The sequence below is a fragment of the Triplophysa rosa genome, linkage group LG7, assembly GCF_024868665.1.
Source record: "Triplophysa rosa linkage group LG7, Trosa_1v2, whole genome shotgun sequence".
NCBI classification, from domain to species: domain Eukaryota; kingdom Metazoa; phylum Chordata; class Actinopteri; order Cypriniformes; family Nemacheilidae; genus Triplophysa; species Triplophysa rosa.
In genome coordinates, this window is record NC_079896.1 from 15004464 (window position 1) to 15018110 (window position 13647).

Here is a 13647-nt window from a genome sequence, read left to right on the forward strand (position 1 = left end):
TTTGGTTAAAAATACGGTACTGTCATATATTAGCTACACTGAATTTTGTTAACAGAAGCGAAGGGACTATTAATATAGGGGGGTAAGCAATCTACCAAACTATAGCCTATTAACATGCACCTCTTGTGTAGACTGTGTGTTCAATGAAGATGTTTGGTCAGGTTGCTCACAGCTTTAAAATTTGCGCTCACAGAAAAAAAATTTGCTCAGTGCTGTAAAAAATTATAGGGAACATTGTGTGAAATGTCCTCACTGTTTATAAATACGTGCTTAAATAATATGAATCCTGATTTGGCACGTTTGGTTCGTGTAACGACTGCAAATTTAATGCAACAAACTGTTGAAGATTTTTGCAAACGCATTTGTGAGTTAGATGCATCTGGTGGTTTCACTTCTTTTCTGTTTCAGCCGAAACAGGAAGTTATGCAGGCAGCTTCTCAACCGCTAATGGCTGCAGTGTCGGTGCGTACCAGAGGGAACCACAGGGGCGGACCTCAATTTAATCGGGGCCCGCCTCGGGGAGGTCTTAAAAGGTACGGGGTGTGTCGTTACTGTGGCAAATCAGGCCACTGGGAGAGAGAGTGTAGATTGAAACAGGAACATGATATCGGACGTCTGCCTCGAGCACAGATCAACCAAACTCAAGCACCACTATATGGCAGTGGTTCTGCTGATCAATATCAGGTGTCTTGGGTGAACAAGAGGGGTGAACAAAATCATTCAAAACATGTTTAGGGGTGCCCACAGAGCAATGTCAGTCCAGATGCACAGTCAATGATTTGTTTTTCTTTTAGCAATCGCACGGATGAACTACCCATTGTAAATTTAGAAGTAAATGGGGTAGATTACTCATTTTTAATCGACACTGGTGCTACATGTTCATCTATTTCTGCTAAATTTTATGAAGGGCCGATCACAAATCGTACTATGCGCTCTGTTGGGGTTTCAGGGACTGAAGTTATTTGTCACATGACACCTGCCATTGAGGTAAAGGCACTTAATCATCTGCCTTTCTTTCACAAATTTGTAATTACTCCAAATTCACCATTGAATCTTTTGGGCAGAGATCTCATGCATAAACTTGGCATTGAGATTGTATTTTCAGACAGCTCTGTTAATTTTTCTTTGCTTTCCGATGTCTCAAAGGTAACTATGGAATTAATGCCACACTTCATGTGTAATGACGAACCACAACAATTTAAACACAACATTGCTGAGGTAAACCCGACGTTGTGGTCACAGTATAAAGATGAATCAGGCCTTGTTGGTATACCCCCTTACAAGGCGAAATTGATCACACAGAAGCCTGTGTACATGAAACAATACCCATTGTCACCTGAAAAGGTTGAGGGTATTCAACCAGTAATTGATAATTTTTTGAAACAAGGGGTTATTGTCCCCACTCACTCACCTTACAATACACCAATCAATCCCATCAGGAAAGCTGATGGAACAAGTTGGCGTTTGACACAAGACTTGAGGGCTATCAATTCATTAATAATTCCTCTGGCCCCGATTGTGCCTGATGTTCCAACTATTCTAAATTCAATACCACACAATCACACCCACTTCACGGTGGTGGATTTGTGTGCAGCTTTCTTCTCTATCCCCGTCCATGCAGATACTCAGCCGTTGTTTGCATTTACATTTAAAGGTGCGCAGCTGACCTGGACACGCCTTGCTCAGGGTTTTGTTGACAGCCCAGCCGTCTTCTCCGCTGCAGTGAAACGTGTATTGGACACAATAACTGACCTGCCGTCCACGGTATGTGTCCTACAGTATACTGATGACATTTTAATCTCCGCTGAAACTGAGGCTGACTGTTTGCAGGCCTCAATTGTTGTCTGCAATGTGCTTGCGACCGCTGGATTTAAAGCCTCGAATGACAAACTGCAGTGGGTGCAACCCAAAGTCCATTACCTGGGCCACATCATTTCACCGGGCCTGAAGGCCATTTCAGCTGAGAGGGTGCAGCTGATAAAGACTATGCGTACTCCAGCAACTGTGATACAGCTACAAAGTTTTTTGGGGTTGGTGAACTATTGCCGTGCATGGATACCTGACTGTGCGTATCATGACAAAGGCCTACGATGTCTCATTCAACATGGCATGGGTCCGAGAGACTCGTTGAACTGGACTTCTGAAGCGGAAGAACATTTTGATGCATTGAAGATTGCTATCACGTGCGCTCCTGCATTGGGGCTACCAGACTATTCAAGGCCGTTTCACTTGTATGCGGGGGAGGCTATGGGTGTTGCAATGGGCGTTTTGACCCAAGAGCATGGTGGCAAACCACGCCCGGTTTCTTATTTGTCCAAACAATTAGACCCGATAGTCAATGGTATGCCTGCATGCCTTCGTGCTGTGGCTGCGGCGGCGGAGATGGTAAGAATGGCTGAGAAAATTGTTTTATCACATCCTTTGATTTTATACACCACTCACCAGGTGGGTGTTATTCTGCATAATTTGAAGACACAGCACATGACGGCCCAAAGGAGGTCTGGCTATGAAGCAACGCTGCTAGCCACGGAAAATTTAACCATTAAGCCCACTTCGGTTTCTAGCCCAGCAATTCAGTCGCTGTATGGCTTATCCACATTGATAACTGAAACTGTACCTCATGATTGCATGAATGATATTGAGTGGTCCACTTCGGCCAGGGTCGATCTGAAAGATACGCCCCTGGATGGGGGGGAGCACTTATATATCGATGGCTCATGTTCAAGACCGTCTGATGGAGTGTATCTGTGTGGATATGCCATTGTGACACAGGAGGGTGAGAGGGTGGAGGCATATCGCCTGAACCATAACTCGGCACAGGCTGCAGAAATAATTGCATTAACAAGAGCATGTGAGTTAACAAAAGGCAAAAGAGCCACCGTCTATACGGATAGCAAATATGCATACGGGGTCGTTCAAGACTTCGCCCAGACTTGGGCTTGACGAAATTTTCAGACATCTGAGGGCAAACCAATATCACATGCAGAGTTGGTGGGAGATCTATTACAAGCTGTAATGTTGCCATCTGAACTAGCTGTAGTGAAGGTCAAGGGACATGCGTCAGGAGATGAACCAGACGCTGTTGGCAACAGAAATGCTGATGAAATGGCCAAATGGGCCGCGGAACATGCAGAGTTTTCCCCATATCAGAGAGCGCAGAGTAGGGACGTAGAAACAATGATGTTTGCACATGTATCATGCGTTCCTGACATAGATTTGAAAATTTTGCAAAGTCAACCCACACAGGGAGACGTGAAACATTGGGCAGAAAATGGATGCGCCCCAGATGCTAACGGTTTGATAAGAGATAAAAACGGCCGAATCGCATTACCAAAGCTGTCTTTGGTGGTATTGATAAGACATTACCACGGTATATCGCACAACAGCGCGTCTAAAGTTACACAGATGATTAATCGCCTGTATTGTATACAGGATACAGCAAAAATGGTCAAACTAATTGTAGACTCGTGTTTAATATGCGCCAAAACAAACCCTCACAGGAAAACGCCACACGACGCGTTACCGTTTCCAGAAGCACCTTTTCAGTGCCTTCAGATAGATTTTTCTCATATGCCAGCGGTCGGAAATCTAAAATACATGCTAACTATCGTCGATAGGTTTTCAAAATGGCCTGAAGTTTTTGCGTGTGCGAAGGAGGATGCGAAAACGGTAGTGAAAATACTGTCGAAAGAAGTAATTCCACGCTTCGGCATTCCTATGACTATCGAAAGTGACAACGCCACGCCATTCACATCGAAAGTGACCAAACTATTGGCTAAAGCGTTAGCCATAGATTGGCACTATAATATACCCTATCACCCGCAGTCGTCGGGGGTGGTGGAACGAACACACCGAACAATCAAAGATAAGATCACGAAAGCCTGTATGGAAACAAGCAGGAAATGGCCAGATGTGCTACCAGCCGTATTGGCAGAAATGAGAATGACCCCATCCTCAACGACAAAATACTCACCATTTGAGATTTTGATGGGTAGACCTTTCCCGACCCCTTGGGTCAAAGGTCGCGCAGGCGTTTCTTCCCTAGGAGACATGGAGGTGATCCTGGATGACCACGTGATTTCCCTTATTGATAAACTGAATTCTGTGTGTGCTGATGTTTCTCTTTCTCTCCCTATTCCGTCAGATAAGCCCACCCATAATTTCATTCCAGGCCAACAGGTGCTGATTCGGAGTCTGAAACCAGTCGCCGTGGGGGAACCGAGATACCTGGGCCCAGCTGTAGTTATCGCAGTAACGAGAACTGGAGTGCTTACGGATCATCAACCGCAGTGGATTCACGCATCCAGGCTGAAGCATCTGCCAACATCCGCATCACCAATTGAAACTGTAGGGCCTAAGAAGCCTGCCCAAAGTGTGTAACAGGGCACTGGTGAGAGGGCTTGCGCCAGACAGAAGATCCTTGCTCTTTTAGTGGGTGAGGGGGCCACCTGTCGGCTGAACATAGGGCCTGGGCAAATTTTGCCCCATTTATAGCTTCCCGATCACCTCTGAAGGTTCCCCTGTTACACATTTGGGTCTAAATTGTCCAATATGTCAGTCATATTTCTGGTATTGATCCTGGCCGGTGCACAAGCAATTAAATTAATAGATGAAGATGATTCATGGTTAGACCATGACGATCCACCACATTCATATGCCACAAACGTGGTGGAGATTGGCTAATTACACCATAAAGTGACATGATAGTTGTTGTACTTATGTTCCAGATAATGATGCGGATGGGCATTTGATCGATCAAGGAATTAAGAACATCACCAGAGCAGTTGCTGAGATGACCAGCCGAGAGAGGAATGGAGAAGAATGGGACTGGAGTTTGAGTTTTTCCAGCCTGTTCAGTAAAATCGAACATTGGCTGATTTTAATCGTTATAATTATTTCATGCATTCTGGTTTTGCTTTGCTTATGGCCCTGTATTATGGCTATGATTCGCCGTGCATTAAAATCATCTATAAGTGTGATTATGAAAGGTTACCATGTTGCTCAGGCAAGACCAGGGGATAAGATGACCATGAATCCGGATGTAATGTAAGGACAGAGGTAAAACATCTGCTCAGACCGGACATGGTCCTTAGATTAGGAATTTTCTTTATTATTTAGCATTTTTACTTTTACTGTTTATCATGGATGCGGAAAATTAAATGGTAAGTCATAAATGACTTAAAGAGGGCAACTGTTAGATTTAATTTCCGCATAAATAAATACAAGCCCACAAAATCAAGAATTGTGAAGTGTTAAGCTCACTTTACCTTACTGGCTATAGGGTAGGAGGAATCAGATCAGAATCAGAATCAGAATCAGAAGAGCTTTATTGCCAAGTGTGCTTGCACACACAAGGAATTTTCTTTGGTGTTGGAAGCTTCTAGTACAGACATTTAACACAATGACAATACAATATAATACGATTTACAGTCTAAAAAGATTCTAAATTGTGCATATATAAAATAAAGACTATTTTACAGAAAATGGGGGATAATAACATATAAGAGACATTGTACCGGGTAGTATATAGTAGAATAAACATATTAACAGATTGTATGTACACTTGTGCAAATGGATAATAGCCAGAAGGGATGCCTTCTGGCTATTCATGGGAGGAGGGGATTCCTTCTAAGCTAAACATTCTTTGTCCGAACTGCTATACCTTATTTGGTCATTCTGTGAACCCCTGGACATATGAAACCTGCCAGATGTCTTTTGGCACCTTATATAAAGACTTGTAGTTTCTAGAATAAATGAGTTCAAAAGCTTGATGCCTCTCTGTGTCTTGTTTTTGTGCTCCCAGATCTGCAGAAGAATTCTCTCACAACATCCAACCTATTTATGATTTGATTTTACTGGTGATCCAAAACACAGAAAGAAATTTAGTGTTCGTAAGGAACCAGAAATTTAACAGTAACTAAACATAATGTATATATTTTATTTGTCCATTAGTACTGTTGATGAATTCTGGAAAATTTGAGTTGAATAAACAGTGAGTTAACACATGTTCAACTACCTCCACATTTAAATGCAGTATTGAGCACAAATCACAGAGGTAACTTGAATCTTGTTTGACTGTTACAGGGACAGATGAGCACACTCGTTAAAATCACGAAGGTGGCGACGGTGGTCCGCTGCGAGATGGCAGTAGTATGTGGGGTTCAACGCTTGTAGATACAGGATCATTTGTTACAACAATAAATTGAAATAAAGCTTTGATTTATGTGATGTTAACTTGTATATGTATTAATAATTATTAAATTCATTTATTTTCTTACATCAAATTTACGTATTTTTTATTCATGTTTATTCTATAGTTTTCTGTAAATAAAACATATTACATTACTTCATGCATTATGTCATTGCGCACTGAAAACGTATGCATTCACATTTTTGTAGTCTGTATTAATGCATAGATGGCATATGGCAATACAATTACATTTAGTAGCCTATTTTAATACAATATACCAATATATGGATAAAAGCGTCTGATAAATGACTAAATATCATTTTCAGGAAAAAAGTATTGGTCAGCAGTTATCAATAATATTGTGCACAAGTGTAGGTGTGGGCTAGCAATGCATTTCTAGGGTACATTTAATTTATAAGCAATAATACTTATATTCCTTGACAATAAAATCAGCAGTGCTTTCCTAAGGCGAGATCGTAGAGCAGATATCCGACGTCTCCTTTGTGAAGGCATTACAAACATGTTGCAAATGCTGGGGAAACTCATGCTCAACTTTAACTCATTAAAGTTAGCATTACTGATGTTAATGCACCTGTCTCTCATACCTTAGCGCTTGTTATTACGTCGCATGGTTCATCTCTGGCCATGTACACTCCAGTACACTAGGTGGCGAATATGCACCACAACCGTAATTTGCTCCCCGCCATTAAAGAGGAGAAGAAGATCATCAACATGACGGACAACGGCTGATCGCATACATACTAAACCCATTCACGGAAAACAGTACGTACCCATTTTGCCCCTTTGAGTACGTACCTACTGAAATTGAGCACCTACTCATTGAGTATGCGATTTGGGACGCAGCGTCGGACTTTATTCCACATGTAACCAAAATCGTGTATGTTCATGTAACAACTCCTTTATTATTTTGGATTGGCAACCACGTTGCCAATAAAACATCAAAATAGACCCGCCGTGAACTGTTAAATGAAAAACACAAGTAGCCTTTTTTTGTAGCCTACAAAAATATGCCGCCAGTTGTGCCGCCTGGCCGTCAAGTGTTTCATCGCATGCGCAGAACGGATCGTGTACTACTGACGGCTCTCACTAAATCCTCGGCGTTTCGAGTCTGATTCGAGGGCGTGGCTTGTTGGTTTTGACTGAATGCTTGGTGTTTCAAGTCTTACCAAACCTTTACCCTAACCCTAACCTTACTCTAACCATCTAAACTACCTATGATTGTTAAAATCGCCAAAAAACACTGTTGCGTGATGACGTCAGACTCGAAACACCAAGGATTTAGTGAGAGCCGAGAGTGCAATTGCAGTTTTTTTTTATGCTTACCTTTAACGTGAATTAGATAAGGCTTCTTTATTATTTAGCAACAACTTGAAAGTAGGCTTTGTGAATTTTCTTTTGGAACAGAGTTGCATAGCAGCCGGCTCTTTGAACCGTACCGCTGATTGGTCTATTGTAGAGGGCGAGGCGTGGGCGTTTTGCGTCAAGCTGAATCTGCTACTCTGAAATCCAAAATACATTTACTGTACGCAACCAATGAACGGGAGCGAGTTTTATATTTCACAGCACTGTTTTAAAGTGAGCCATGGATATGTAATACATGTTTATTGAAATGTGATTTTCCTTTTGACAGGCATGAATCCCACTTATCTGTTTGGTATCTGCAGATCTGCTCCTCGCATATTACAACGAAGTATATTCAGAACTTTCTCCTCCTGCCAAGTGAGTGCTTGTTTTATGGAACTGGGTTTCTTTTTGTCATTGCCCTTATGTTGTTCTTTCACATTTTAGTATAAGATGGCATCCATGAAACATAAGAACACGAAAAGAATAGAAGGTCTGGACAAGAATGTATGGTAAGAATGAAAAAGATATAGTAATATTCATGTTGACAAGATTGAAATAATGTTAACATTGTCTCTTGTGTCATTTAGGGTGGCCTTCACATCAGTTGCAGCAGATCCTTCCATTGTTAATCTTGGTCAGGGCTACCCAGATATTCCTCCCCCCTCCTACGTGAAAGAGGGTCTCGCTCAGGCTGCCATGGTAGACAGGCTGAACCAGTACACTCGTGGCTTTGTATGTCATATTTACACTTAAAAGTATATTTCATTTCTTTATGTCCACAAACCAACAATGTGCTTCTAAGATCTTTATGATCATCCTGTACTTTTAATATTTAAATATGTCAATATCTCTGCAGGGCCACCCAACACTAGTTAAAGCCTTGTCAAAGGTATATGGAAAGGTGTATGACCGTCAGCTCGACCCGTTTAAAGAGATCCTGGTAACAGTGGGTGGATATGGGTCTTTATTCAGCACTATGCAGGCTCTGGTTGAGGAGGGAGATGAGGTAAAAGCAAATTTTAAAAATCAGTGCAGTTGTGTATATACTGTGATACAACTTGAAGTGCTGTATGATTGCTGTAGGTCTTGACTTGTACAATTTGCGCAATTTCCTTCCTTTCTCCATCCAGGTTATTATTATAGAACCCTTTTTTGATTGCTATGTCCCCATGGTAAAAATGGCAGGTGCTAAACCAGTTTTCATACCTTTGCGATTGGTAGGTTAGGTTTCTTTATCACATAATATTTATAATCATAACATAATTGCAAAATGTCCATACACCATATCACCTAATTGACTTGTTCTGTAGAAACCAACTGCAACATCCATTATAAGCAGCAGAGACTGGGTTCTGGACCAGGAAGAACTTACCAGTAAATTCAACTCCAAGACCAAGGCCATCATCATCAACACTCCAAATAACCCTATTGGAAAAGTAAGATGACGCAAATTTAATTTAGTCTTACACTGTCTTTTTGACATTCTAAAGTTATGTATTGGCCTTCATAGGTTTTCACTAAGAGTGAGTTGCAAGCTATTGCTGATCTCTGTATCAAACATGACACCCTGTGCTTCAGTGATGAGGTGTATGAATGGCTCGTATATAAAGGCCATGAGCATGTAAAGATAGGTATGTGATGTTTTTTCAGTGGTGCATCTTTGTGTAAGAGACTTTATGTGCCCTACAGTTATAATTCTTTAGTATTGTCTATGAACAGCAACCCTTCCTGGAATGTGGGACAGAACCATCACTATTGGCAGTGCGGGGAAAACATTCAGCGTGACTGGATGGAAGGTATGTAACATTCAAAGTCGTTTTTGATCTGTAGCATTACATTATAGAAAGAGTGTAATGAAAAAAAAAGCTCTCAAAGGAGAAATGTAACAAAAAAGTAGCACTTTTATAGCACAGGTATTCTGAAGAGTACAATAGAACAGACTGAAATTGACAGATAATGTACCCCTCAACTGAAATTATGAATTTTTAATTCAGTTCAGGCTAAAAGCATGGGTGCCATATAAACCACTTTTATGGTTCTTTGAAGGTGTTCTTTTTCAGCTTGAAAGCTATTGTCTAACTGTCATTGTATACAAAAGAGCTTCATGAAGAATCTTACAAAATTTTGTGTTCTTGGAAAAATATAATGACAATTTACATTTTGGGGAAACTGTTCCTTTGCTAAACTAAATCCTACCAATCCATTATAGCCGAGTAAAACTAAGAAGACAGCTCCATGTATTAACTGGGACACGATCACTGTCACTTTTTTCAGCTGGGTTGGTCTATCGGGCCTGAACACTTGATCAAACATCTACAGACCGTTATGCAAAACACTCTCTATACGTGTCCAACCCCATTACAGGCAAGTGTTGTCTCATTGCATAATTGTACTGTACTGTATACTGTATGTTTCACGTACTGTATATATCATATGCTTATGATATATTTTGGCATACTATATTGCACATTAGGAGGCCGTTGGTCAGAGTCTTCTTCGGGACTGCGAGCTAATGGGTCAGCCCGACTGCTACTTTTCTTCTCTAGCATCAGAACTGGAAGAGAAAAGAGACCGCATGGCAGCTATGTTAAGACAGGCAGGCATGACTCCAGTGGTTCCTGAAGGAGGTTACTTCATGATAGTGGATGTCGCAGCACTCAGTAAGTGGCTTCTGTGATAATGCAAAAATGACATCTAAAATATCAAAATTTAAAATATCTAGAAAGATATTTCTGCTTCTATTGTTCAGTTAAAGCTGGGCGTGGTTAAAAGAAAGTTTACAGGTTATTTTGCGATACATCCTGTAATTCTGGTGCGGAAATGTCTTTTTCCTGTAAAATACTAGATCAGGACCTGTCACATATGGAAGAAGATGAAGCATATGACTACAAGTTTGTCAAATGGATGATTAAAGAAAAGGTAATGTGAAGGCATACTTTTATGTTGTAAGAAATCCTGGTTAGAAATCTTTGAATTAATTATATTAGCACTAAAGTCACATTTGCCAAGATCTTTTTTTTGTAGAAACTTGCAGCAATTCCTGTAACAGCCTTTGTGGAAGCTTCAATAAAGCAGTTTGAGAAATACATTCGCTTGTGCTTTATCAAGGTAAGGGCTGATCAATAAAAAATATTTTATCTGACTTTCATTGCTTAATGTATTGGAGATTATTTTCACAAACTAAACCAATGCGTAAATATTTTTGTTAAAAATGCACATGAAAGGCCTTAGCAGCACTGTTGGAAGGCCTTTATATTGTTTTTATTTTTTACTCACTACAGCAAGACAGCACCTTGGATGCAGCAGAAGCCATTTTAAAGAACTGGAATAGAGACTAAATGCCTGATCATGTAGTTAGAAGTGTGCACATGCAGGTTCTTTCTGCCTTAGTACTGTATACAACATCAGATTTTCACTTTAGATTTTTTTGCTTGAATTTTATGTTCATACATCCTCTTGCAGTGATCTTTGCAGAAGTCCATTGTGTTCATTTTGTCAACTGGTAATACCTTATTTTTTATGTTGCTTAAAATAAAATCCTTTTCAAGTAGTAACATCACAATTTCTGGTGTATTTATAAGCATCTACTGTGTATTAATTATTTACTTAAAGCAGAACAAAACAGTTGCAGTATGCAGCTGGAACGAAACATTAAGTGTAAAATACATGTTGTGTTTAACAGTTGCTAAGTGATGGAAACAGCCTCTTTTATGGTTGTACCATCAAGCCGTTTCTGTTTTAGTATCATTACTGATGCATCCCTCAATATGCAGCCGCAGAAAAGAATAAGATACCATTCCAAATCTGTTTCTCCAGTTTTCATGCAAAAAATGTATAGAAATATTGTTAATAGTTCACAGAATGAAACCAAGATGATAATTTTACCTAAACATACCTATAAATAGTCAAATTTAAAATCTGAAAAACGGTCTCTGAAATGGTCTGTAGCCTACATGTAGGTTTCAATAGCCGTCACAAGCATACAGATCTTTTGTTTTATAAGTGTCTGACGTTTTGCGCCATGGTGCTCATGTAGATGATGCCAGTTTCAGGTTTTTTACCAAAAAAACATGGTTGAAAACCACCTGTGTATTTTTTATGCATAAACATTTAAAATGATATGACCGATTGCCTCATCAGGCAATACTATTGGTCAACCTCAAGGTGGCATCATTCAGCCAAACAAGGGCTAAGTACAGTGGATCCTAACCTATTTTATTTCAAGGCCACCATTCTACACTTTTGAATATTTGAGCCCACCCTCTCCCCTTAGTTTTTACCCAATAAATATTCTATAGCCTGGCGTAACTAGACACTAGAAATATATATTTCTTAATACACATTTTTTTTAATCATTTTGACATCATGAGGCTCCTTCACGGTCGAACTGTCAAAAATTGGTCTTTAAAATATTATTAGACAAATTTAAATGTGTAGTAATTGCAGTAATAGAAATGGTTGGGCATGGTTGTAGATTAAGAAAACGTAATTAAAATGTGTGAAAGCCGAGGGTTCCACAGAATTGTGCCCCAACACGGACAGGCAGCTTGAAACCCAATAATACAAACAGATAGTAAACAACACAGTAGTATTGCTGGGTATCTTAACTCTATCAGTGCCACCCTAATTCGCTCCAATGTATTTCTTCACTTCCTGCCTGCAGATAAAATATAGATTCTCTAAAGCACCAATACAGAAGGGTGAAGCGTCTCTCTTAACCTATTTCCCAGCTTCCCTTTCCTTTTCCGGTCTGTAAATCTGTCCCATGTCCTGACTTTCCCCAAGAGACCATGTAGCTTACAATTTCTATGACAATTTCCCAAGATACTGTCCGCTTACTAACTGGCAGAGCAGGGAGTAAGATCAGATTTTATGTCTTTGGGAATAACTACATGGAAATCTGTGTGCTATCTACAGTGAAAAATAAAACCAGTGTGAAGCAACTATAAAGGTGTTGTTTAAAGGTGTAGTTCACCTTCAAAATGAAATTCTGTCATCATTTACAACGCCCTCTTGTCATTTCAAACCTGTATGACTTTCTTCTGCACAACACAAAAAGATATTTAGAAACATTTTGGTAACAGTCTAGTTCTATGGTAACCAATGCAAGTGAATGGAGGATATCAACAACAATGCAATGCGAAGTGTGTTTGATTCTCAGGGAAAACGTGCCGAAAAAATGTACAGATTGAATGCACAAATCAGATTAAAATGTCTGTAATATGTGTAAGTGTAAAAAACATTCACTTTAAGAACAATCTCTCAAGTCAGAATAGATGTTTACGATACTGTGCTGTGGAAGCAGTTTAAACACATTACCCTAATCTTACACACAGGGGAGGAGCTATTAAACATCACAGTAGGCAAAACCAACTTTTCTTTCCATGGGAAATCCTTGTTACTCATTCAGTAACTCTAACATACACACCCTGACCAGTTAAACCAGATAAACCCTGGCCTCTTTCCATCAGCAATCGAGTGACTCAAACTTAAAAACTCCCTTTTGCCTTTTTCACGGCTTGAGTTAGTAAAATTAAGTTGTTAGTAAACCCTGTAAACCCTTTTGACCGGTTTTCATTTGTCAGTGATACAAAAACGCATTGCAACACCGAGTACTTAAAACTAGCAAATCAAGTTTGGCCAGACAGGTACTTTCTGTGTCAATCATCTTCCACTTCTCACCTTTGTCACAATGCAAGTGTGCTGCCTTCTTAACAGACAACCTCCCAAAAACTAAAAAATATTGTATGGGTGTGTGGGGCTTCTTTAAAGCACAGACATTCCTCTGTGAAGAGAAGACGGAAACCAGGCCTCTGTGTACAGAATGCATTTGAGATGATACACTGAGGGGAGTTGTTGGCAGAAGTCCATCACAACCTGCCTTTCAGGGAATAGTTCACCAAAATATGTTATAATATAACATTTTGTGTTGTTTGTGTTCGACTGAAGAAAGGAAGCCACCTGGCAAAGGATGGCAAAGGAGTCATATATAGGTAAAGCAATAACTGCTTTACACCAGCAGTCCAGCGAAAGAGAGATTGAAGTGAGATCACGGCATAGGAATACATTTGTCAAGCAAACAGATGTGTTTT

The 13647-nt window shown here is 40.1% G+C and overlaps 1 protein-coding gene across 5 annotated transcripts; it reads left to right on the forward strand.

The window, feature by feature from the left end:
- The first annotated feature begins 6889 nt into the window (after window positions 1-6889).
- Window positions 6890-11109, forward strand: LOC130556640 (kynurenine--oxoglutarate transaminase 3). 5 transcript variants are annotated; one of them, XR_008963239.1, is made up of 14 exons: window positions 6890-6973; window positions 7842-7930; window positions 8000-8064; window positions 8143-8287; window positions 8412-8561; window positions 8686-8772; window positions 8866-8991; window positions 9066-9186; window positions 9275-9351; window positions 9830-9919; window positions 10029-10215; window positions 10401-10474; window positions 10565-10663; window positions 10837-10876. XR_008963239.1 is itself a non-coding variant. In XM_057337832.1 (14 exons), the coding sequence occupies exons 2-14, from the start codon at window positions 7844-7846 to the stop codon at window positions 10891-10893; spliced, it is 1350 nt and encodes a 449-aa protein (XP_057193815.1). In that variant the 5' UTR covers window positions 6890-6973; window positions 7842-7843; the 3' UTR covers window positions 10894-11109. The 5 variants fall into 5 exon arrangements, 4 of the variants coding, with proteins under 4 accessions (XP_057193815.1, XP_057193817.1, XP_057193816.1 ...); XM_057337832.1 differs by having other exon boundaries at window positions 10580-10663; window positions 10837-11109; XM_057337834.1 differs by having other exon boundaries at window positions 8006-8064; window positions 10580-10663; window positions 10837-11109.
- Window positions 11110-13647: the final 2538 nt, after the last annotated feature.